This window comes from Physeter macrocephalus, chromosome 3, assembly GCF_002837175.3.
Source record: "Physeter macrocephalus isolate SW-GA chromosome 3, ASM283717v5, whole genome shotgun sequence".
Taxonomy (NCBI): domain Eukaryota; kingdom Metazoa; phylum Chordata; class Mammalia; order Artiodactyla; family Physeteridae; genus Physeter; species Physeter macrocephalus.
Window position 1 is genome coordinate 16,251,946 of NC_041216.1, and position 23,491 is coordinate 16,275,436.

General features: G+C 51.9%; 2 protein-coding genes across 7 annotated transcripts; both read left to right on the forward strand.

Annotated features, from left to right (window-relative positions):
• Window positions 1-1,378: 1,378 nt before the first annotated feature.
• HMGCL (3-hydroxy-3-methylglutaryl-CoA lyase) lies at window positions 1,379-17,521 on the forward strand. Of its 5 annotated transcripts, XM_024125743.3 has the most exons (10): window positions 1,470-1,524; window positions 3,386-3,531; window positions 5,369-5,452; window positions 7,256-7,363; window positions 8,078-8,173; window positions 9,693-9,841; window positions 12,336-12,399; window positions 13,878-14,075; window positions 15,398-15,523; window positions 16,849-17,521. In XM_024125743.3, exons 4-10 carry the CDS (start codon window positions 7,274-7,276, stop codon window positions 16,948-16,950), a joined length of 825 nt encoding a protein of 274 aa, XP_023981511.1. In that variant the 5' UTR covers window positions 1,470-1,524; window positions 3,386-3,531; window positions 5,369-5,452; window positions 7,256-7,273; the 3' UTR covers window positions 16,951-17,521. The 5 variants fall into 5 exon arrangements, with proteins under 5 accessions (XP_007121155.2, XP_028343538.1, XP_028343542.1 ...); XM_007121093.3 differs by lacking the exon at window positions 3,386-3,531 and having other exon boundaries at window positions 1,379-1,524; window positions 13,878-14,066; XM_028487737.2 differs by lacking the exon at window positions 3,386-3,531 and having other exon boundaries at window positions 1,424-1,524.
• A 1,343-nt stretch (window positions 17,522-18,864) lies between these two features.
• GALE (UDP-galactose-4-epimerase) lies at window positions 18,865-23,481 on the forward strand. Of its 2 annotated transcripts, none has more exons than XM_007121092.3 (11): window positions 18,865-18,916; window positions 20,556-20,776; window positions 20,930-21,045; window positions 21,134-21,247; window positions 21,480-21,656; window positions 21,930-22,043; window positions 22,139-22,205; window positions 22,310-22,395; window positions 22,505-22,582; window positions 22,801-22,915; window positions 23,088-23,361. In XM_007121092.3, the coding sequence occupies exons 2-11, from the start codon at window positions 20,656-20,658 to the stop codon at window positions 23,144-23,146; spliced, it is 1,047 nt and encodes a 348-aa protein (XP_007121154.1). In that variant the 5' UTR covers window positions 18,865-18,916; window positions 20,556-20,655; the 3' UTR covers window positions 23,147-23,361. The 2 variants fall into 2 exon arrangements, with proteins under 2 accessions (XP_007121154.1, XP_023980971.1); XM_024125203.1 differs by having other exon boundaries at window positions 18,885-18,934; window positions 23,088-23,481.
• Window positions 23,482-23,491: the final 10 nt, after the last annotated feature.

The window sequence follows — 23,491 nt, forward strand, 5'->3', positions numbered from 1 at the left end:
TTCTATTTCTGCCAAAACCATCACGGGGATTTAAATAGGGATGGCAGTGAAACTGTGGATCACTTTTGGGTAGTATTTAACATCCTAACAACATTAAATCTTCCAATTCATGAACATGGATATCTTTTCATTTACTTATGTCTTCTTTAATTTCAGCAATGGTTTGTACTTTTCAGTGTACAAGTCTCAAATGTCATATTTATTTTAAATGTCACGCTAGTATTTTGGGGTCAAGTTCAGCCCTCTAGCTGCAGGCTTGAGGATTCTGTCAGTAATGCTCTGTTATGATGGAGAAAGTTTTTGGTGCTGTGGAAGCATAACAAAACACTTATCATGTCTTGTTCTCTCCCTAGCTAAAATCTGAGTCCCTTGAAAAGAGGGACAGTGCCTTCTCTGCCTCTCCTGAGAATGCCAGTCAGTGCACTTACTAGTTGGATATCCACCCACCCAGTAGCCACAGTGACTACTTACAAAATGCAAATTTGATCGTATCTTCCTGCTTAAAATCCTTCAAAAGCATTGCTATTAGGATAGCTGTTATTAACGTGTTCTCCAAAGCCCTGTGGCACAGTCCCTGTCAATCTCTCCCATCTTAGTAGGAAGACTCCTTCTAACTCCCTGCCGGCTCTCCAGTCATTGTGGCCTTCTTTTCATCTCTCTAAAACAATGTTTTCAAACATTTCTAATTGCAGCCTACAGAAAGAATTTTATTTTATAGTGCAACCTAGTTTGTTAGGCATTAACAAACAAAAGTTTTGTAAAGCAGTACAGTACTTAGCTTTACTACTTACACAATGCACTCTGATATTTTCTGTTCTATTTCTTTGAAAAAGTACCCATTAAATTGATATTATTACCAATGAGGTACAACACACATTTTGAAAAACACTGCTCTGGGCATTCAATTTCTTTGCCTCGGGTCCTCTGCATATGCTATGCTCTGTCGGGAAAGCTTTTCTTGTATCCTCTTTACCTGGGTAAATTTTACTCATTCTTCAATCAAAGGATGCTTCTCTCTCCGGAGTCGACTGCCTGCATTTAAGTCCTGAAGATCGTGATGAATGAGTTAATACATGCAAATAACTCAGAACAGTGCGTGGCAAATAGTAATGCTTCATCTTATTAATGCGGAAGGTAATTCTACAACTATTAGTGTGACTGTTAATATCTGTCTCCCCACACCTCCCAGACTACAAACCCATTAAGTCAGAGACTTTGGTTAATTTTTGTTCATCTTTAGTCCTAGCGCCTCACTTCGTCTGGCACACAAAGGGCGCGCATAAACAACGGCTAAGGAAACACTGCCCAGAGGAAATAAAAACGTAGACAGACTGGGAACGGAGCCAGCGTAAGGCGTCACCACGGCGCTCCAGAGGCCCCGCCCCACAGACAGGGCCCTGCCCACCTGGCTGTCGGTGGTCACGTGGGGCTCCGCTGGGTTGCCGCCGGGGAAGCTGGGCCAAGATGGCGGCAGTGAAGAAGGCGCTCCTGTGGAGACTGGTGGGCTTGGCGTCCCCCCGGGCTGTAAGTGCCCCAGCCCGCCCAGGGGCGGTCCTGAAGGCACCGTGATGGTCAGGGTCGGGGGCTTGGCCCATAGCGGCTGCTCTCTGAGAGGCGAAGCCGGACAGCACATCAGGCCAGGGTTGGGAGGGCTTTGGAATCTTGGACCCTCTCTGACCCGTCCAAATCCCTTGAGGGACATGGGGAAACTGAGGCCCACAGATGGGGAGCGACTCGCCCGGGTCTTGGAGACCTGGGTCGCCATCCCAGGCGTCCTCATTCCCTGGCCAGTGCTCTTTCTGGTGACCCTGGCATCTGTCTCCCTGTAATTGAGCTTAAGACTTCCTCAAGTCCCTCATTAAGGAAAATCATGATTACCCTGCCCGTTCGAGTGGAGAAACCCAGGTCATCCCCCTCCGGCCGTCTCCATTTCCATCTCTTGTTGCATTTGGGGACGCTTGGCGAGCTACCCCAGCGTGCCGAGCAGGACTTGGATGACGTGCGCCAGTTGTGATTCCCTTGGAATGGTACTTTGGGCCAGTTTGATCGTGGTGTTTCCACCTCTTGCCCATGTTCAGTGAGTGGAAGGAAAGTGTAGGAGACCTAATTGTATAAAGGGTTGAATACATTGTGTTGGGTAAAGCTCGAGCTGAGATGTCCCAGTGGTTCTGAAGCCACTTTTTCGGTTGAGTGACAGGTCTCTAAACCCCGGTTTTCTTGATCAATGACATGAGAAAACGTTACCTCAGGGTTGGTTTGGAGATTAAGGAAAACGTAAGTAAAGCATTTAACATTGTTCTAGCTCTTAGTAAGTGATTGCTGAGTTGTTGCCTTAGAGTTTAGGAGGAGTTTAAACTGGTAAAAATTACACTGTCTTGGCAGTAGGGGCTCCTCTCAGAAAACCACTTCAGTGTCTACTAGACCACCTTCCCCCACCGATTGCTCATTGCAAATAAATGCAATAAGTCCAACTTGAAAAGTTAAGAAAATTAAATGAGATGATGGATGTAAATGTGATTTGAAAAAATTCCTGGTGTAAGGAATTGCTGGTAGTAGGCCCTCCCTCCATGGGGTAACTTGCACAGACTTGATGTCAGAACCAGACGGTTAAATCCAAACTTCCTCACTTCTATCTGTGTGATTTGGGGTCTTTCTGAGGCTGTTTCCTCCTCTGTGGAACTGGAATAGTGATAGTTCCTGTCGTGTAGGGACTAAATGAGGTGCTGATGTCTGGAAGTTAGCACTGGGCTTTAGTCAGTTTTAGCTGTTGATATAGGTACCATAGCTCAGGAGGCTGTGGCCCAGGATTTGTGTGGTTAGAGGGAATTATTCCATGCAGAACTTTACAGAGGGAATGAACTGGGTGTTTAACCAAGGTGAGAGAAGACTGGGGGGACCGAAGGGTGGCAGAGGCAACATGGCCTAGGGGTTAAGAGCATAGGCTCTAGATCCACACTGCTGGGTTCAGATATGAGCTCAGTGACTAGCTAACCATGTGACCTTGGGAAAATTACTTAATCTCCTTGGACTTCAGATTTCTCACAGTAAAATGGGGATTATAATATTTCCTACCTAATAAGGTTGTTGAGAGGATAATATGGGTTAATATGTAAAAGGCTCTTCTAAGTGCCTGGCAAATAGTAAATGCTTCAATAATAGTAAATGCTTGTTTTGTTGTTCGTGTATGAAGAGTTGTTATGGGGAAGGAAGTAGAATTGAGTTTATTCTGTTCTCATAAAAGGAACTTGGAAACAGGTTTTACATTCTTTCAACAACATGCACTGGTTATTTATTGAGCCCATATTAGGTAGCAAGGCCTTGGAAACATAACAATGAATAAAAGTCCCTGCCTCATGGAGCTTACATTCCAGTGCGATCCTTTTAGGGTACCAGCAGAGGCTGAACATCCCTTTTGGAGGGATATTTAACTTGCAGGGACCTTCCAACCTAGCCTGTTGACTTCCTGAAATTCAGTGGCTCATCACCTTAGTCTCTAGGAAGCTTTGCTGGCTAAAACCAAGGCCAATTCAGGTGAGTTGTTTAAGTTACAGCTGATTCATAGCTGGGAATATTTCCTTCCTTAAGGGTTTCAGGAATTTGGGATCCTTATCAGGTTCCCAGTACCCCTCTCCCCTTGCCCCATTGCAATATGTTTATCCAGAGCAAATCTGGTAGAATGTAATTAATTTAAACAGTGTTAAGTAGTAGTAAGAAGAATAGAGGAAAGAGGGGAAAAAAGCCTTGTATTACTCGGTGGTGGTGGGTAGGGGGAGATTTTCTATGGAGGACTTTATATAGGACAGACTTTACACAGAGGAGACTCGGGGCCTTTTTTTAATGTCTTCAACTGCTGAAGGTTTTATCTCCTCTCAGACTCACTCTCCTTGTCATCACCCAGCCTATGATTATAAGAGAACAGAGCCCCGTCCATCCCCACAACCCCACAAAATCCAAGACTACTTCTCACCACACTGAGTAATTGCCCTCCTCTGGGGCCCTTCAGGCATTTATTTGTTGTTTTAATAACTAATGAGTGCCTCCTTTGTGCCAAGCACAGTGTCAAACGTGAGAGGAAGTGGAGGTTATGCCAAAGTCGCTCATAGAGCATACATCCTACTGGAGGAATCATTGATCAGGCATTACTTGCAGTGCTCTCAAGGAAGTAATTATAGTCCTGAAATAGAAAATAATGAGGGTGAGGGGATTGGCAGCTTTACAAAGGGTAGTCAGAGGGGTCTATCTATGACTGAAAGATGAGAGGGAGCCAGGTGTGGGAAGGGCCAGGTGAAGAGCATCCTGGGAGGAGGGAACTGTGAGCCCTGAGGCCCTGCTGTGGGAGAGAGGCTGGTGGGTCTGGAGGATAGTGACCCATCTGAGGGGTGGGTGCAGAACAGTAGGAACCAGTAATGAGTTCTCGGAGATTGGCAGGAGTCAGATGATAAGAATCTTATAGGCCGTGGTGAGTGGGGAAGGAATGAGTCAGGTTTCTGGCTTAGGCAACAGGGTGCATGTGATGCTTCTTACTGAGATAGGAAGACTCAAGTCGGACTGGGCTTTAGGAGTAATTAAAGTTCTGTTTGGGGACATCTGTGTTTGAGAGCGCAAATAGGTTTGTTTAAAAAAACAACCTAGGGTCTTCCCTGGTGGCGCAGTGGTTGAGAGTCCTCCTGCCGATGCAGGGGACGCGGGTTCGTGCCCCGGTCCGGGAAGATCCCACATGCCGCGGAGCGGCTGGGCCCGTGTGCCATGGCCGCTGAGCCTGCGCGTCTGGAGCCTGCGCTCCGCCACGGGAGAGGCCACAACAGTGAGACGCCCGCGTACCACACACACACACACAAACCCTATCAGTGAGTGGCAAGTGACAAACTGCATCTTATGGAGTAGACTGGACATAAGCAACACACTTCAAGTGTCACTGTCTCCCATCGCCCCCAGATGGGACCATCTAGTTGCAGGAAAACAAGCTCAGGGATCCCACTGATTCTGCATTACGATGAGTTGCATAATTATTTCAGTATATATTACAATGTAATAATAATAGAAATAAAGTGCACAATAAATGTAATGTGCTTGAATCGTCCCGAAACCATCCCCTCCCCCCCCACAGTCCGTGGAAAAATTGTCTTCCACGAAACCAGTCCCTGGTGCCAACAAGGTTGCGGACTGCTGTCTTACTCTATTCCTGTTTCTAAGTGAATTTTTTGTTGTTGTTTTTGATTCTAAAACAGAGCAAATGTGAATTAAAGGGTGAGAAATATTGCTTCTTGTCTCAGTATTAGTGAAGATGGATACATTCTTTCAGATTTGCCCCCCTGGAGAATTGTGACAATTTCCTCCTGTTACTTTTGTTTCCTCTTTTAAACCCAAGGTTAGCACCTCATCTGTGGGTACTTTCCCAAAGCGAGTGAAAATTGTGGAAGTTGGTCCCCGAGACGGACTACAAAATGAAAAGGTAAGGATGGAAATCAACCAAAAAAGTTTTTGCAGGCTTTGAGAGTTACATGTGGTGGGTGCAGAACTATACCCAACTTAGGGCCGGGTCGGGGAGGCCAGGCAGCCACCTGTGACAGTTCAGCCACAGTGTTGTGACCCCGGGTCCACCTTAAGGCCCTGTGTGGGGGTGGAAGGTAAGTGCTGCAGGAGTGCAGAGGGAAGGTGAGGGCGTGCCTTTGATCCAGCAATTGCACATAAGGGGATTTGTCCAAAGGAAGTCGTGAAAGTCACATGCAAAGATTTAGCCTTGTGGATGTCCCTTAAAACCCTGTTGTAACAGCAGAACAGTTGGAAACAACCTAAATGTTCAGTAGGAGGAAAGATAACTCAGATACATTAATGACTTCATAAAATGGAATATTGAGAAGCCATTAATAATATAGGAGTATATTAAGATGTAATCAGATTATAAGATAGTGTCTATATATATATATTTAATCTTATACTTTTGTGTAAGAAACAAAAAAGTTTATATATGTGTGGGAGCATCTGCCTAGAAAAGGATCATAGAACAGTGCTGTCCAATAGAACTTCCTGTGAAGACAGAAGTGTTCTAGGCTTGAGCTGTCCCATACAGTAGCCACTAGACACTTGTGGCTGTTGAGCACTTGAAATGCGACTAGTGTGGCTGGGGAATTGAATTTTTTAAGGTAATTTTAATTAATTAAAATTTAAATAACCATGTATGGTTCATGTCTAATGTACTGGACTGCACAGATCTAGAAAGTTACCTATCAGGGTATTAAGAGTGTTATCTCTGGGAGGTTTTAAGGGTGGTTTTCTTTTGTTTTTGGCATGTTTTTCTGAAATAATCATGTATTAATTATTTTTTCAATAAGAAAACCTCTTTAAAAAAATTTTTTTTTAAGCATGATCAGCCTACCTTTAATAGTGAGTGTTGGTTGGAAACAATAAGCTGTAAGCTCTCTGAGGACAGGATCATGTCTGTTCTGCTCACAACTGTATCTGTAGCTCCTAGCACAATCCTTGGAACATAGACGGCTCTCAAAAATTACTTGTGGAATAGATTAAAGCAGTGGGAGAGAAATTGGGGGTGGACGGACCTGGCGAGAAGGACTTGGAGTTTTTAGGATTTTTGACCTAACTTGTAAGTACTAGGGAGCCATGGAAGGCTTTTGAGCAGGAGAGTGAGATAATGGAGACTGTGTTTTATAAGGATTCCTGTGTGGGATGAATTGGTAGAGTGACTGTGACCATGCCGTAACATACATGGGATAATGATGGTGGATTTGGAGATAGGAGTCCACAGAGTCTGGTGAGCAGCTAGACATGATGAGGGACAGAGAAGCAGTAGGCTGATCATGTGAGGATGAGATCCTGTGCCAGCTGAGAGACAGAAGGGGGAGGCTGTGACCCTTTGGAGGCCACATCTCATAGGACCCAGAAGGTTAGTCATCTCTGCCCTTTCAGGCCATGGCAATTTGTTTATGATGGGGTCATAAAGTAACAAAAATTTAGTTTAAAAGCCTGTATGACAGGAAAATATTTTTTCCATGTCAGTATTAACTCATTTTCAAGTGAGGAACTGCTTCCACTGCAAAATGCTATCTGTAGAACTCTAAGACAAGCCTTGTTCTGCACCTGTTGGCCAGGATTACATGTGAATTCATGTTAGTGTTTGAAAGTTGAGATAGTGAAGTGCTTGCTGTAGTAAAAGCTTTGAACTAACAGGCTGCATTCTGAGACCATTTTATTACTGACTTTGCCAACCTGTCTTTTCTGGTTTTTCTCTGCATTACAGAATATTATACCTACTCCAATGAAAATCAAACTGATAGACATGCTTTCCGAAGCAGGACTCCCTGTTATAGAAGCCACCAGCTTTGTGTCTCCCAAATGGGTTCCCCAGGTGAGCCCCAGCCCTCAGGCATGTCTCAGATGAGAGGGGTGTAAAATTTTGCACTTGCCCTGGAAGTCAGTAGAAGTCAGGAACGTAGGTTCCCAGGTCTCTGGCTTTGAGAGCTCTCTGTGCTTCTCAGTAGCATGTGCAGCAAAAGAGCATGCCCCGGGAGGCAGGTGGCTTGGATTCAGTCTCGGCTCTGCCCCGACTTGCGTGGTGAGCTTGGTGAGGCCTTCCCCTCTCCAGCTTCAAGGTGACCTCTCAGGTCTCTTCTGGCTCTAAGAAGTCTAGAATCTCTAGGCCTGTCTAGAGGTGTGGCTTCTGCATTTGTGAAGAGGAAAGACTAGCGACTCCTGCTTCACAGAGATAGTCAAGTGGGAAGAAAGATCCTATTCTAACTGAGTTAGATGGCACTGAGCACAGTGCTGGGCTCGGAGCACATTCTCAGCAAATGGCTACAAGTACCGTTGCTGCAGTTGCTCCTTATGTACAGTGGGCAGCGTTAGCCATGTGGAGAAACTGGGGATCCCACCCATGCCAAGGAGCCTTCTCACTCATCAGCAGCCAAACAAATAGTAAGAGCATTGGGGAGACTCAGCTCCGCAAAAGGACTCATTCTCCAAGGGTCTGGAGAACAGAGATTTTGTGCTAAAACGGTTTTCTCTACCTGAACTCTCTGCCTGCCCTTGGTGGTGACTTGGCAGTGTCTCCTTTGGCTCTCAGATGGCTGACCACGCTGAAGTCATGAAGGGCATCCAGAAATTTCCCGGCATCAGCTACCCAGTGCTGACCCCAAATTTCAAAGGCTTCCAGGCAGCGGTAAGAGACTTGTTTTTGGTGGGGGCCCCTGAAATGAGATTGATGGCATTGGCCTCTGTCTTGTCCCTGGGCTCAGTCCCTGTCCCAGGATGTCTGTCTGAATGACTTGTCTCCAGCGGTGATGGGCACCGTCAGACAGACCTGGGGGCAGTCCTGGCCCTGCCACTCCCAGCTCTCTGATCTGGACAAGCTGCTAAACCTCTTTGAGCCTCAGGTTCTGCCTATAAAATAAGGTTAATGATGGTACCTAACGTTGTGAGGATTTCAGAAGATAGGATGCATATGAGTTGCTTAGTAAGAGCCTGGTAGAAGATAAGTGCTTAATAAACGTTAGCTCTTGTTGTTGTTACCCATCTCCTCTTTAAAGAAAGGTGATCGAGCTCTCCACAAGAGTTAAAGGTAGTTGCTAGTATCTGTCAACTTTCTTATAATTTTACATGAGAACGTCATTGGAGATGTTGATTCCGAATTTAGGCAAAAAGCTTCTTTTAAGAGTGACTTCCAGGGTGGTGACGGCAGCAGCATTGTTGGTCCTTGGGGAAGGCCAAGGCTTCTTTTTTATTGAGATGTAATTCACTGTATTAATTTCCTAGGGCTGCCATTATAAAATATGAAAAAACTAGGTGGCTTAAAACAATAGAAATGTATTCTCTCACAGTTCTGGAGGCTAGAAGTCCTAAATCAAGGTGTCAGTAGGGTTGGTTCCTTCTTTTTTTTTTTTTAATTTATTTATGTTTTTATTTTTGGTTGCACTGGGTCTTCGTTGCTGCGCGTGGGCTTTCTCTAGTTGCGGCAAGCAGGGGCTACTCTCCATTGCGGTGCGCGGGCTTCTTGTTATGGTGGCTTCTCTTGTTGCAGACCATGGGCTCTAGGCACGTGGGCTCAGTAGTTGTGGCGTACGGGCTCAGTAGTTGTGGCTCACGGGCTCTAGGTGTGTGGGCTCAGTAGTTGCGGCTCGCGGGCTCTAAAGTGCAGGCTCAGTAATCGTGGCTCACGGGCTCAGTTGCTCCGCGGCGTGTGGGATCTTCCCGGACCAGGGCTCGAACCCGTGTCCCCTGCATTGGCAGGCGGATTCTTAACCACTGCGCCACCAGGGAAGCCCAGGTTGGTTCCTCTGAGGGCTCTGAGAGAGAATCTTTCCACGCCTCTTTCCTAGTTTCTGGTGATGATCGGCAATCCTCAGTGTTCCTCCGCTTTTAGGTGCATCACTCCAGTATCTGCTTCCACCTTCGCTGGCCTTTCCTCTGTGTCTGTCTTCACATGGGCACAATCGTATAAGGGAAGAGGGACTAATGTGACTTCCTCTTAACTAATTACATCTACAGTGACCCTACTGCCAAACAAGGTCACGTTCTGAGGTACTGGGGGTCAGCATTTCAACATGTCTTTGGGAAGGGCACAAATTGACTTACAATATTCATATATCATAAAATTCACCATTAGACAAAGTTTTTGCCACTCTGTGTGGGTGTTCCTTGAAGAGAAAAATGCTGAAAGGAATTCACCTGGCTGTTGGCAGGTTGCTGCCGGAGCCAAGGAAGTGGCTGTCTTTGGAGCTGCCTCCGAGCTCTTCAGCAAGAAGAACATCAACTGCTCCATAGATGAGAGTGTGCAGCGGTTTGACGAAATCTTGAAGGCAGCTCGGGCAGCCAGTATCCCTGTGCGGGGGTGAGTCTGACCACATTGGTGCTGCCTCTCTTTATTTCCTCAGTACCATTCTGGAATAGGGCCAGGCTCTAACTCCAGCGACCATCCCTCACAGACTCCATCCTGGGTGCAGGCAGCCCAAGCTCCACACCCAGACATCTTTTCCCAAGTAAATTTGGTCAGAAGAAATCCTGGCAAGTGCTTTCTCCAAACCTGATTTTTGGGTCAGTTCACCGGAGGAATCTAGCAGGACAGACACTAAACAGGGTTTGTGGAGGTCAGTTTAATCCTGGCTCCACCACCAACTCTTCACACATCCCTGAGGAATCCCCTCGGCCTCTAAGATGTCTCCGACATCACACCTTTAATAGCAGTAGTGCCAGGTGTTGTCCATGTATTATCTAATTGTAGCCTCACAATCACCCAGGAAGGAGGCCTCTGTCCCCACTTCCAGATGACAAAACTGAGGCTCAGGAAGGATGAAGAGTCTGCTGTAAGGTCACACAACAAACTGCAGCCAGAATGCTGTTTCAGAAGTACACATCTGATCACATCACTCCCAGGTTAAAAACCTGTCAGTGACTCATCAACTCCAGACTTTTCAACATGGTTTACAAGCCCCTGCGTTTTTCAGCCCCTGTCACCCTGCAGCCTCATTGCTCACGTCCCTCTTCTGGCCCTGCTTCCTCAGCACACTGCATTCCAGCCAACTGGAATTTCTTTCCATTTGTCACATGGCCCAGTTCTCTCCTGCCTCTGGGCCTTTGCACATGCTTTCTGTAGACTCAGGACACTCTTCCTTCTACATTCTACTTGTCAGGGCTAACTCCTGCTCATCTTCAGGTCCTCTCATGGATGCCAGTTTCTCCAGGAAGCTTTCTCTTCCCTTAGGTGGAGTTGGTGTCCCTCCTCTGGGCTCCCAGAATCCCCTGAACATCCTCTAACAAAGCACTTACCTGCTTGTTAAATTCTCCTCTGCCTCCCATCCCCCACTAGACTCTGCTCTCCTTGAGGGCAGAGCCCACCTCAGTCCCTGCTGTACTCCCTCTCCCAGCTCTGGGCCTAGCACATAGTAGGTGCTCAGGAACCGATGGGCGGATAGATGGATGGGGAAGCAAGGGCATGTCAGGTCTTCCTGACTCCCAAGCCTGTGCTCCTTCCTCAGTATTTATTTAGCTTTTCTCTACTCAGCAGTGATTGGAAAGTAAGAAGAAGGATTAAGGGCTTCCCTGTTGGCACAGTGGTTGCGAGTCTGCCTGCCGATGCAGGGGACATGGGTTCGTGCCCCGGTCCGGGAAGATCCCACATGCCGTAGAGCGGATAGGCCCATGAGCCATGGCCGCTGAGCCTGTGCTCCACAACGGGAGAGGCCACAACAGTCAGAGGCTCGTGTACCACAAAAAAAAAAAAAAAAAAAAAGAAGAAGGATTAAGATGGAAAAATACACTGAGATGTTTGAGTCTGAAGTTTATTTATCCAGCAGACATTTATTATGCCTCATAATATGCAGAGTACTTTGTAAGACTCTAAAAGGTTTTAATGGAGCCTCAGCCTGAATGGGGTGGGTGGACATAGAAGCTGGCTACACCCAAGATCCAGACTCCTCACCGTAACTCGCAAGACCCCATGATCAGGCGGGTGGCCTCCTCTCCAACCTCATGTTGTACTTCTTTGCCCCTTGCTGCCCATACCTCAGCTGTTTTATCCTTTGTTCTGTGTCTTGAACACACCTATTCTTCGGTCTCAGGGACTCTACGCTGGTTCTTCTCTCTGCCTGGAACACGGCTCTCCCCCCATCTCAGCTCCAGCTTCACGTCCTCACAGAGGTCTTCCTGGGCCATCCTACTGTTGTTGGCCTCCGCTGGTTGCTCCTGTCACACTTCCCTTGTCTTTCCTTCATAGCACCTCACTTTTTGAGATTATGTCCTTCCCTTATTAGATCACTTTTTTATCGGCTGCCTCCCTAACTTGAAACCTTAAGGTCCGTGGCGATGGGGATCTTTTCAGTCTTGCTCACCGCGCTTCCCCAGTGCCTGGCACACTGTAGGCAGCTCGGTATATATCAGTTGAATAAATGGGTGTTTGAACCCTCTGGCCACTCAACTGGAGCAGCCGATCCCTTGGCCCTCAGCTGGCCCAGCTTTTTCGTTCCCGCTTTGGTTTCATCCGTCCTTGGTCCTCTCCCGAGCGTGGCCCCACTCTGTGCGGCTCAGCTGGCTGCCCGTATTGCCCTCTTTAGCTTCTCTTCCTCCTTTGTTGGTCTCTGGCTGCCTCTCTGTGTGTCGCCTGCTTCCTGAACTACAGGCCTGGTAGTTTCTTCCCTTCCCTGCTGTGGCGCCGCACTGCCGGCTCACCAGCATTGAATTAGCCTTTCACCCAGGCCCTTGGCCTCCCGCCCGGCTTCAGGTTTGGGTGCAGGCTAACCAGGGATGTGTGTCAAGCAGCCACCCTGCCCCAGCTCTGCTGGCCAAAGAGCCCGGGGGCATTGACGCCAATCCTCCCTGTTTTCCCACAGGTACGTCTCCTGTGTGCTTGGATGCCCCTACGAAGGGAAGATCTCCCCAGCTAAAGTAGCTGAGGTGCGTGTGTGTGGCGGGGGGTGGGGGGGCGGGGGGGGCGGGGGGGGGATTTCGTGAGGGTTGGCTCCCGTGCCTGCCCCTGAGTGCACAGGTTGCTCTCGCCACACTTTCATGGTGGGTCACGGATTTCATTTGTTTTCCCAGCTCCTTCATTAAGCCCCTCTGAGAGCACAGCCCTGCACTCACCCCTGGAGGGCCACCTCCTAGCCTGGCATGGAGTCTCTAAGCCCCTGCCCTCTACCCCAGGGTGATAGCCCTTGACTCAGTTTCCAGTCTGGTCAGTGGACAGGTGATGTGAGGTGAGAATCCTCTGCAGAGGGGTTCCTTGTAGTGGTTGGAGAGGCCATTGACATCCTCTGAGAAGAACACAGGGCGGGAAATGAACTTGAACAACCCAAGAACTTATGTCATTTTGTCCTCAAAACCACCCAGCAAATTTGGTGTTATTGTTATTCCATTTTACAGTTGAGGAAACAGACTAACTGCCATGCAGGTTGTAAATGGTGAAGCCAGGTCTCAGCCCCCATCTGCTTACCTCCAAAGCCCTCTTGCTCTTCCCACACACCAGGTAGCACCCGGAAATGAGCATTGGTAACAGTAGCAACTGCTTATTGAGAGTGGCTGCTGTCGCTCGGAATCTCAGCCTCCTGTTGCCGCCAGTCCTCCCTGTATCCCTGCAAAGGCTCGTCATTGTTTTTCAGAAGCAGCAATTGAAGCTCAGGAAAGCCAGGTCCGTTGTCAAGGTCCCATAGCTAGAGAGCAGCCGAACTGGATTTTACTTCAGCACCACGTCACCCCCAAGCCTGCCGCTTTTGCTGCGCCCTCTACTGCCCGCTGGCTGCCATGGCTCCTTGCCATTCTGCCCACATGGGCAGTCGCGGAGGGGGCTCACCGTTTCCTTTATCCATCAGACCACCGTTGAGCAGCACCACGTCCCCGACCCCACCTCCCCCTTCCTCCCCCTTCTCCAGCAGAACAGTGTGAGCAGCAGCTCCTCAGTTGGGGCACATACTGCTCCGGTTGTGCAGTGATTTGGGGGTTGACAGGTGCGCTTCTAAAAATTTTAATAGTTATGTACTTCTCTTAAAAATATATCACTAGCACCTCAGACCCATGATTTCACACATCTTCCTACCAAGGATAGAGCTATGCGAAAGGAATCAGTTCTACTGATTCTGGTCCCTGGGTCTGACACAGTGTGTGAAGGTGGTAAGTGAAGGACTGGATGGAGTTTGAGACGCGCGGGAGGAAAACACAGGGGTTGGGGCCCCAGGGCCTGCGCCCAGTGACCAGCTCTGCTCCTTACGTCCCAGTCTCCTGATGAGTAGAAGGAGGATTATCATTCCCACTCATAAAGTTGTAAGGAGTCTATGGTCTGATAGGAATTTAGTGTCTCACACGTGGAGGTGTTCTGCGGAGGCTAAGGACCCCTGGCTTGAGGAATCTGAGGTCCTCCAAACACCTGCTTGTTTCCCCAGGTCGCCAAGAAGATGTACTCAGTGGGCTGCTATGAGATCTCTCTGGGGGACACCATTGGCGTGGGCACCCCTGGGACCATGAAGGATATGCTGTCCGCTGTCATGCATGAGGTGCCAGTGGCTGCCCTGGCTGTCCACTGCCATGACACCTATGGCCAGGCCCTGGCCAACACCTTGATGGCCCTGCAGGTAATCAGGGTATGTCCCAGAATAGAGGCACATGTCCATTCTCCCAAAGGGTATGGTGGCAGGACAGCTATGTTTCATTTATTCTTTCAGCAAGCGTTCACTGTGCTGAAGGCCCATACCTGTGTGCCAGGCCGCGGGCTGGCCATGGTGGACACAAACATGTGACCCTCCCCTGAAAGTGCCTGCATCTGTCTGTTAGGAGAGACAGTCGAGAATCAGGTGATAATCCTAATGCATTGTGACAGATGCCACGCAGGGAGGAAGCATGGGGCTCGGGAAGGCCCCAGTCCCAGCTGGGGAGGTCAAGGAGGATTCACCAGGGGAGGCCTGAAGGACACGAAGAAGTTAAGCAGTTGAAAAAGGGAAGCGGAAAGGTGACCAGGCAGCACTGCATTGTAAGACTAAGGTGGGGTCAGGGAGGACTCAGGTGCCCCGGCCCTGCCCTAGCGCACAGGGCTGCGAGTAGGCGTGCGTGTGCCTGTGTGTAGCGAGAGCAGGCAGCAAGGAGGGAGGGAGGCAGCGGTCACTCAGAGGGAGAACCTTTAATGCTGTTCCCCAAAGATTGGACTGAGACCTCAGACTGGGTTTCTTTTGAGGCTAGCTTCTTGCGGGCTGGCCCAGAATGAAGGTCCCATGGCCCAGCCTCCGCTTAGAAGATTCCGAGTGTCTGACTACAGGCTGCCTTACTGTAGTGATAGTCTAAGTCTAGCCGGTTGTCTTTAGGTTAGCTAGAGCAATCCTGGGCCACCTTATTTTCTCCCCTCTTTTTAGTTCTGTTACCTCCTTGAGGCTCATGTCTTTAAGCCAGATGATTCTGTTACCTTCTGCGTCTGTTTTCTCAGAGTTGAGGTTTAAGGAGAGAGGAGAAAGTGAAACAGTCATGTTAGGAAAGTGGGAGCACTGACCTAGGGAAATGGGATAGGCCCCCGAGGGGTTAGAGGCTTGACAGTGGGGTGAGGGAGCGGGGGTGGGTGAGTGAACACAGTAAGCAACAGGGGTCTGAAACCTCAGCAGTGGGAGAGGGTTAGTTTAGGTCGGTGATCGGGAAGGGCCCCTCTGAGGAGGTGGCTTTTAGGCTGAGAAGGAGAAGGTGAGGAGTCAACCGTAAAAGGAAGGAGGGTAGATATTCCTGGCAGAGGAAACAGTGTAGCATAAAAGACTCACACTGTTTTAGGAACTAAAAAGAGGAACAGTTTCTTTCAGTGGGATTTTCACGTCGACAGAATCATAAGCCAAAGGATTTCAGGCAGCAGATGGCAGGTTTACAGGAACCGGCTCTGTAGGCTCTGGTCCCCACAGTGACAGCCGTGTTTCACCATCCTTGTTTGCAGATGGGAGTGAGTGTCGTGGACTCTTCTGTGGCGGGACTTGGAGGCTGTCCCTATGCACACGGAGCATCAGGAAACTTGGCCACCGAGGACCTGGTCTACATGCTGGCCGGCTTGGGCGTTCATACGGTAATGCCATCTGCCTCCTGGTGGCAACAGCCCTGAACTGACCAGAGCTCTGCCTGAAGCCAGAGGACAGAAGCTGCTGGGTTTGTTCAGGGTTTTTGTGGCGGTGCTGGTGTAGTGAAGAGAAGGGTGCCAAGGGATTAGGGCCGTTCTGTCATATGTTTTGGGATAACAGACCATGGCAGATGGAGGCCACGAGGAGGCAGGCCCTCAGTGTGAGTCTGACGGTTCAGTCTGAGGAGGCACCGGGCTGTAGGGAAAGAGCCCTGCAAGGGTAAAGCCATGACCTGAAACGAGTCAGTTTCCCCTGGACCTTTGTTTTGTTCTCTGAAAAATGAGGGCAGTAGAATTAGCCCCCCAGGGCTCTGCTGGAGTCAGTAAGGGCCCTCAGTGTGGGTTGGAAGCAGTGTAGCATCTGTGCTTTTGGATTAGACAGAACTGGGTTTAAAACCTAGGTCACACGGGTCACACACAGGCTGTGTGACCTGACAGATTACTTCACAGCTCTGGGCCTAGGAAATGGGAATAATAACGCACCTTTCTCACAGAGTCATCACGAGGATAAGAAATGTGGACGCGTAGCCCAGAGCTAAGCAGACAGTGCGCCTCAGTAAACAGGAGCTGTTGTTATCAGGAGGTTTTCAGTGTGGCCCTTTTAGTTGGTGTCTTTTTGTTTTTTAATTTTTTTTTTTTTTTAATTTTCACTTATTTATTTATTTTTGGCTGCATTGGGTTACGTGCAGGGTTTCTCTAGTTGCGGAGAGCAGAGGCTACTCTTCGTTGCAGTGCGTGGGCTTCTCATTGCGGTGGCTTCTCTTGTAGCGGAGCACGGGCTCTAGAGCGCAGGCTCAGTAGTTGTGGCTCACAGGCTTAGTTACTCCGTGGCGTGTGGGATCCTCCCAGACCAGGGATCGAACCTGTGTCCCCTGCATTGGCAGGCAGATTTTTATCCACTCTGCCACCAGGGAAGCCCTTAGTTGGTGTTTTTACTCCTGTTTCTCTCTGCCTCACGGTCCTTACTTCAGTATTCAGTGTTTGACCACTGTGGGCCAGGCCTGTGCTAGACTCTGGAGTTGGAGAACCACACAAGACTACCGAGCTCCCTTCCCTGGTGGCAGCACTACAAACCATTTCACACATTGAGGGCAGTCAGAGGGGAACCCCACATGCCACGAGGACACCACCCCACAGGCAACTAGTATCCTGTCGTCAGAGGAACAAGGGCCTGGTTGTCTTCACCCTTACACAGTTTTCTGTCCAGTCTGCTGTTTCGCTGGGTGTTGAGGGCATGTCGTGACTTACTGCATCCTCTAACTTGTTTCTCAAAGGGTGTGAACCTCCAGAAGCTCCTGGAAGCTGGGGCCTTTATCTGTCAAGCCCTGAGCAGAAGAACCAGCTCCAAAGTGGCTCAGGCTACCTGTAAACTGTGAGCCCCTTGCCCCCCGAAGCCCTGGGGGACTGTGTGGGAACAGGGACGTGTGGATGACTCACAGATGGGCATGTGGAAATGAGAATGAAATCAACAGGAGTAGGCACCTCACTGCCAGCTCTGCACCTAGGTCTCTCCTGGCGGAAAGGAGGTGGACTGGAGTCGCCTGGCCTCAGGCCCTCCCTCCCTGACCTGAGTATGAATGAGAGGCTTGGGCAGCTGGAGGTCTCCCTTCACCATGGACCCAAAGGCCCAGGAGTTGGATGCCTGCGGGCACTTGGGAACCCAATTCTCTGACTTGGGTTGATCCTCAAGTCTCATCTCTGGGTGAAACCTGCCAGTTGGCCACTCTACACAGCTTGATGCTGCCATATCCTTGGGGCCATCGCTCGCTGACTTTGTAGGGCAAAGGGGCAGGGAGGAGTTTTTCCCTCAGCTGACAGAGGGCATTTGGTGAAGGGGTGAGGGCTGAGCTGTGGTGGCCACCTGCCAACTCCAGCACCTCTGGAAAATCTCCACTTTGAACATGATTGTTGAAAATAACTTATGTAATTAAAAGTTTAATGACATAACCATTCCAGTGTTCTGTTGTGCAGATGTGTGTACATAGGGGAGAGGGAATAAAGTATCTTTTCAACATTTCCTCTAAGAGGAAAACATAGACTTCAGTTTATTAATCTCTGAATTTTCTCCTTCTTTCCCCTCTTGAGAATTGGGGAGGTCGGTGGTAATGACAGCGCTGACCAGAGTGCCCTGGGGAGGTTGTTTCTGAGGCTCGTGGCTCTGTGACCTGGGCTGTTGCACAAGGTCCTCTGGGCCTGGGCCGGTGGAGCTCTGGGCGCACTCAGCTCTTGGGACCTCAGCCTCTCCTGCCTGTCAGCGTCCTTGCTGGACTCGGGTAGGCCCAGGGCACTCAGGCTGTGGGACACACGTGTGCATTTCTTCCTTTGCTCGGGTTTCATCATTCAGTGTGTCATGCCTTTATACACATCATTCCTTAGCCCTCCCTTTATTTTATTTTATTTTATTTTATTATTATTTTTTCCTCCCTTTAAACAAAAACAGAACACCATTTTCTAACGTACTATTATGGTAGGCAGGGTGCAAACCGTTCCAGGCTGACCGCAATTGGCGCTGTAATTCCTGTTGTAGTTTCAGGGCTCCCTTAGCGGTATTTCAAAAATATATAAATCTATCTTATCTATCTACGCCGGATCTATCTATCTAATCTATCTAGCCGAGTCTTCGTTGCTGCGTTCAGGATCTTTAGGTGCGGCATGCGGACTTCTTAGTTGCAGCATGCATTCGGGGTCTATTCCCCGACCAGGGATCGAACCCCGGGCCCCCTGCATTGGGAGCGCGGAGTCTTATCCACAGGACCGACAGGGATGTTCCCTTTTGGCGGGTTTTTAAACTAGACTTTACAGAACGGCAGCCTCTGGGCGACCCCTACCCGTTCCCGTCCTTCGGCGCCGTCTCTCTCGCCTCTGTTCCAGGCAGCCATCTGCTTCATGCCAGGGTTACTGAAAAGAGTTTGGCAGCTACGAAAACAGTGGAAAACCTGCGGGCGAGCGTGGTGCCGCGGTCTTCGGCCCCGCGGTTGGCTGTGGCTTCCGCCGCGGGACGGCTGCCGGGCGCTCCTGAGAAGCCCCATCTCCCGGGGTGCGGCGCCTGTTTCCCGTAGTCGGGAAAAGCGCCGGCACCTGGGCTCGCGGGCGCGGCTCCGGGCCGTGCCACGCCTTCCTCCGCCCACCGCCCAGGCAAGGGTCGGTACCTCCCTCTGCGGGACGTGCCGCGCAGGCGTCCTGAATACGCAACTGCCTTGGTCCTCCTGGCGCCCCGTACTGCAGTCTCTCCGCTGACACGTCTCTTGGGGGCGTGGAGGAGGCGGGGCCAGGGCGGGCCGTCGGTTCTTAAAGGGACTGGGCGCGGAACTCGGGAGGCGGCGCCGTTCGAGACAGCGCTGGGTGCGTGGTGCGGAGCAGGTTCGGGAGGCGAATGGGGGGCCTGGGCGGGTTTGCGAGGGGCCGGTGGTCCGCCGGGCGCAAGGGAGAGCCTCGGGGGTCTGGGCTGCGTTCTGGGCAGAGTTCCGCCAGGGCGGACCCACCCTCGCTGCTCGCAGCTCCCGCTGCCTTGGCTGGGGTGGCCAGGGTTCATTCATTCCCGGCCGAGGCACTCCTAGTTCGGCCCCCTCCGAGCCACCCCCTGCGAATCCCAGCCTGAGGCTCAAGTACACCTGATAGCTCACGGCCCTGTGCCTCCTCTCCTCCATTTTACGGACTGGGAAAACTGAGGAGGCGACAGCTGACCAAGGCCACTCTGCGAGTTGGAGGGAGGCCGGCCTCACCAGCCTTCCTGCCTCCCATGGCTCCTCCGCCACCACTTTCCGGGGGCCCGCACAGTGCGTGGAGCTCGGTGGGACGGGGGCGGGGGCGGCTTCAGCGTCAGGAGCGGAGTCCAGCGGGAAACAGTGGGGGCGGGGGGTGAACTGCTTGGGGAGAGGGGCGGGGCTTTGAGCCTGGAGATCCAGATTCTAGCCCGGCCAGTGCTCGCTTTGTGACTTAAGGCAATTACTTCACCTCTCTGACCTTAGTATCCTTTTTTTGTAAAGTGCCAGTAATAACACCTGCCTCATCAGGATGTTGGGGGAATTCAGGAAAATAATGCAAAAGTGCCCAGTACAGAGCCTGGCACGCAGCGGGCGTTCAGTCAAGTGGGTCGGAGTTGGATGAGCCCAGAAGAGGATTGACGCAGCTCGGAGGAAGGCGGCTGCGGGCCAGGCCGCCCGGAATGAAAGACCTCAGTGTCTGGGTTTCCTCCCCCGCCCCCCTCCTCCGCTCCACCGTCTCTGCCCGTAGAGTTTGTTCAGGACGGTGGTGCACACCTGGCAGTGGAGCCTGGGGCCGAGGCCACGTCTACAGTACCCTGTTCAGTGCCACCTAGAATTAGGCGGGATCCTTAGCTCCAAGCCGGGAGTGGCATCCGCACAGGCGGAACCAGCCTGGCTGATCTGGGGTGGGGCCCACTCCAGGAGTGCAGTGCTGTAACCCCAGAGCTGGGCTCAGCCTGCCTGGCAAAAGACCCCACCCTGAGGCCATCTGCTATATTTCCTGCCTCCTCCCAGTTGACCTTTGTGGAAGGGAGTCAGGGGGCTGCTTACCCCAGGAGGTATTAGTCACTGAACCAAGGAGCCAGTTTATACCTAGTGATGGCAGAGGGACTGGGAAGGTCTGGGTCTGAGCAGACAGAACCCCTTCCTGGGCTCTTGGAGTGCCAGTGCTGCTGCCTTGTTTCCTTCTGTCCAGAACTGTCCAGTCCCCAGACACCTGGGGGAAGGCAGTGTGGAGCCTAGGGTTCCATCTTCCCAACCCCCGGTCAGTTATGGCGCTTGTGCATCAGTCTCCCCACCTGTACCATGTGGCAGGCCTTTAAAATCACCTCATCTGACCCTCACACTACCACGTGATAGTTGTACAGTTATGAACTCCATGTTAATAGAGAGGGAAGCTAAGGCCAAGAGAGAAGTGGTCTCCAAGGCCTAAGGCCAGAAAGTGATGGTATCCAGTCTTGGACCAGGGCTGACTCCAGACCCATCCTATTAACTAGGACGCACCACTGCCTCCCTCTGACGCCAGAATCCAGACCGAAGGAGGCCCTGAGCAGGCAGCCTCAGCCACCTCTGAGTCTCTGTCCTGGGCCAAGCGCGATGGCAGAGAAGGTGCTGGTGACGGGTGGGGCTGGCTACATCGGCAGCCACACCGTGCTGGAGCTGCTGGAGGCGGGGTATTCGCCCGTGGTCATCGACAACTTCCATAACGCCATTCGTGGTGAGGAGGCGGAGGGGGGCGGGAGCTCCCAGGGGGATGGAAGGGAAACCCTGCGTTCTACCCCCGCCTCCAAGAGATGTGTGTCTGGCCAGTCCCTTGGGAACCCAGCACCCCATCTCCTCTGACTTTGATGGCCTCCATGTGCCCAACCAGGAGGGGGCTCCATGCCTGAGAGCTTGCGGCGGGTTCAGGAGCTGACAGGCCACTCTGTGGAGTTTGAGGAGATGGACATCTTGGACCAGGCAGCCCTACAGCGTCTTTTTAAGAAGGTGGGTGCTTGGCAGGCAGACAGGCAGGGGGCATAGCCAAGGGCCAGGCCTGTAAGCAACCTCTGACCCCAGCTTTGCAACCCCGCAGCACAGCTTCACGGCGGTCATCCACTTTGCTGGGCTCAAGGCTGTGGGCGAGTCGGTGCAGAAGCCTCTGGATTATTACAGAGTGAACCTGACAGGAACCATCCAGCTTCTGGAGGTGAGGCGTGAGGCGAGGACACAGACACTGCGAGGCCCCTGGCCGGGTACACAGTGCCAGACACAGTGGCAGAGCCCAAGCTGTGTCATCTTCGACAGGCCTTTGCCTCTCAGCCTCAGTCTCCCCTTCTGTACAGGGGAGCCCATAGCTCAGCCCCACCCACCTGGGAGGGGTAAGGGGGCGGGAATAACGTGTGAGGCAGAGGCCACTGACGCCTCCCCTCCACGGGCAGATCATGAGGGCCCACGGGGTGAAGAACCTGGTGTTCAGCAGCTCGGCCACTGTGTATGGGAACCCCCAGTACCTGCCCCTGGATGAGGCTCACCCCACAGGTGGCTGTACCAACCCCTATGGCAAGTCCAAGTTCTTCATCGAGGAAATGATCCGGGACCTGTGCCAGGCAGACAAGGTGAGGGCCCCCTCTGACTCAGCCGTGGCTCCGCTCACGGACCCCTCACAGCCCAGCCCCGCGAGCCTGAGGATGGGATCCTGATCAGCCTCCACCAAGGAGGAGGCTGGGGTTCAGGAAGCAGCAGTGACTTGCACGAGGTCACAGCACTTGCAGGGAGGGCCCGATACCCTGCTCCTTTCTAGGGATAGAGAACCGGCAGGGTGGGCTCTGGATTCAGCTGGGACACGCAGCCTGCACCCCAACCCCCATCGTCTGACCTGCGTCCCACAGGCCTGGAATGCAGTGCTGCTGCGATATTTCAACCCCATAGGCGCCCACGCCTCGGGCTGCATCGGCGAGGATCCCCAGGGCATCCCCAATAATCTCATGCCCTATGTCTCCCAGGTAAGGGAGAAGGGAAAGGAAGGGGGTGGCCCTAGGCTTGAGGGCTACAGCTGGTGCCAAGGTCCTGGGAAAAGCTAACCTGACCTCCGCCCCAGGTGGCGATTGGTCGACGGGAGGCACTGAATGTCTTTGGCAACGACTATGACACAGAGGACGGCACAGGTGAGCCCAGGACCAGGAGGAGCCAGGAGTGGGAGCCGGGAGGGAGACTGAGGTGGGACAGAAACTGTACTGCACCCAGCACCCCACCACCTCCTCCTCTGCAGGCGTCCGGGATTACATCCATGTCGTGGATCTGGCCAAGGGCCACATCGCGGCCTTGAGGAAGCTGAAGGAACAGTGTGGCTGCCGGGTAGGAAGAGGAGGGAGGGAGGGGAAGGAGACGGAGGCCCGGGCCAATGGGGCCCAGAGGGGTAGTAAGTCCAGCCCCCAGCACAGTCCCTGTTCTCCTCTCCGGGCAGATCTACAACCTGGGCACGGGCACGGGCTATTCGGTGTTACAGATGGTCGTGGCCATGGAGAAGGCCTCGGGGAAGAAGGTAGGCTGGCAGCCCACCCTGACCCACCCCCAGCCCCTCCCACTAACCTACGTAACGAGGCATCCCAGCACCGCCTGTCTCCTCAAGCCTGCCTTAGGACTTGACGCCTGAGAGCGAGACCCTGCTCTGGACCTCCACTTCTTGAGGGCCTGGTCAGCAAGTTGGCGGGTAAGGCCAGGGCCAGCTCAGCTAAGCTACAACCGCCCCCTCTCTTGCAGATCCCGTACAAGGTGGTGGCCCGGCGGGAAGGTGATGTGGCTGCGTGTTATGCCAACCCCAGCCTGGCCCTCAAGGAGCTGGGCTGGTCCGCAGCCTTAGGGCTGGACAGGATGTGTGAGTGCTAGCCCAACCCCTGACCCTGGGTGCTGGCCTGGCCCCTGGGGGAGAGTCAGGGGCTAGGAAAAGGGCCGCCGGGGGTCTGGGCCTGTCCGCTCCGGGCTGTCCGAGGTGGTGCGGGCCCTGCACTCCAGCGTGGACCCTGAGCACAGACCTCGCCCCATCACAGGCGAAGATCTATGGCGCTGGCAGAAGCAGAACCCTTCAGGCTTTGGCGCGCGGGCCTGAGACCCTCACCTACCAGGGACCAGAAAAGGAAGAGAAACAACTGCCTGCTCTCCAGCCTCTGGCAGGAACCCAGGGGCCTCAGAGCCTCCCCTACCTCAGACCCCAACAAACAACTGTGCCCACTCAGCCCACCAGGCATGAGGCCAAGGGCACCACTGACCAGGTATCAGGTGTCTCTATTCCACAGGGTCCAGGAACCCAGGAGGACCACCAAGAGCAAGTGGGGCAAAGCAGGGCCCTGAGACACGTAGAACGCCCTCCTCCCAGGCACTAATTTATACTGCTACTAAGGAGCGTCCCAAAGTATTTAAAATAAAGTTTTCTTACACTGGAGCAGATTCTTGC

Excerpts from the sequence above, each read along its gene's own strand:
- GALE (XM_007121092.3), top strand. The coding sequence starts at position 20,656 with ATGGCAGAGAAGGTGCTGGTGACGGGTGGGGCTGGCTACATCGGCAGC. Across the intron at positions 21,248-21,479 it reads GAACCATCCAGCTTCTGGAG|ATCATGAGGGCCCACGGGGT; the intron begins GTGAGGCGTGAG and ends CTCCACGGGCAG. Across the intron at positions 22,044-22,138 it reads TCATGCCCTATGTCTCCCAG|GTGGCGATTGGTCGACGGGA; the intron begins GTAAGGGAGAAG and ends CCTCCGCCCCAG.
- HMGCL (XM_028487737.2), top strand. The coding sequence starts at position 1,465 with ATGGCGGCAGTGAAGAAGGCGCTCCTGTGGAGACTGGTGGGCTTGGCG. Across the intron at positions 1,525-5,368 it reads GCTTGGCGTCCCCCCGGGCT|GTTAGCACCTCATCTGTGGG; the intron begins GTAAGTGCCCCA and ends TTTAAACCCAAG. Across the intron at positions 9,842-12,335 it reads GCCAGTATCCCTGTGCGGGG|GTACGTCTCCTGTGTGCTTG; the intron begins GTGAGTCTGACC and ends GTTTTCCCACAG.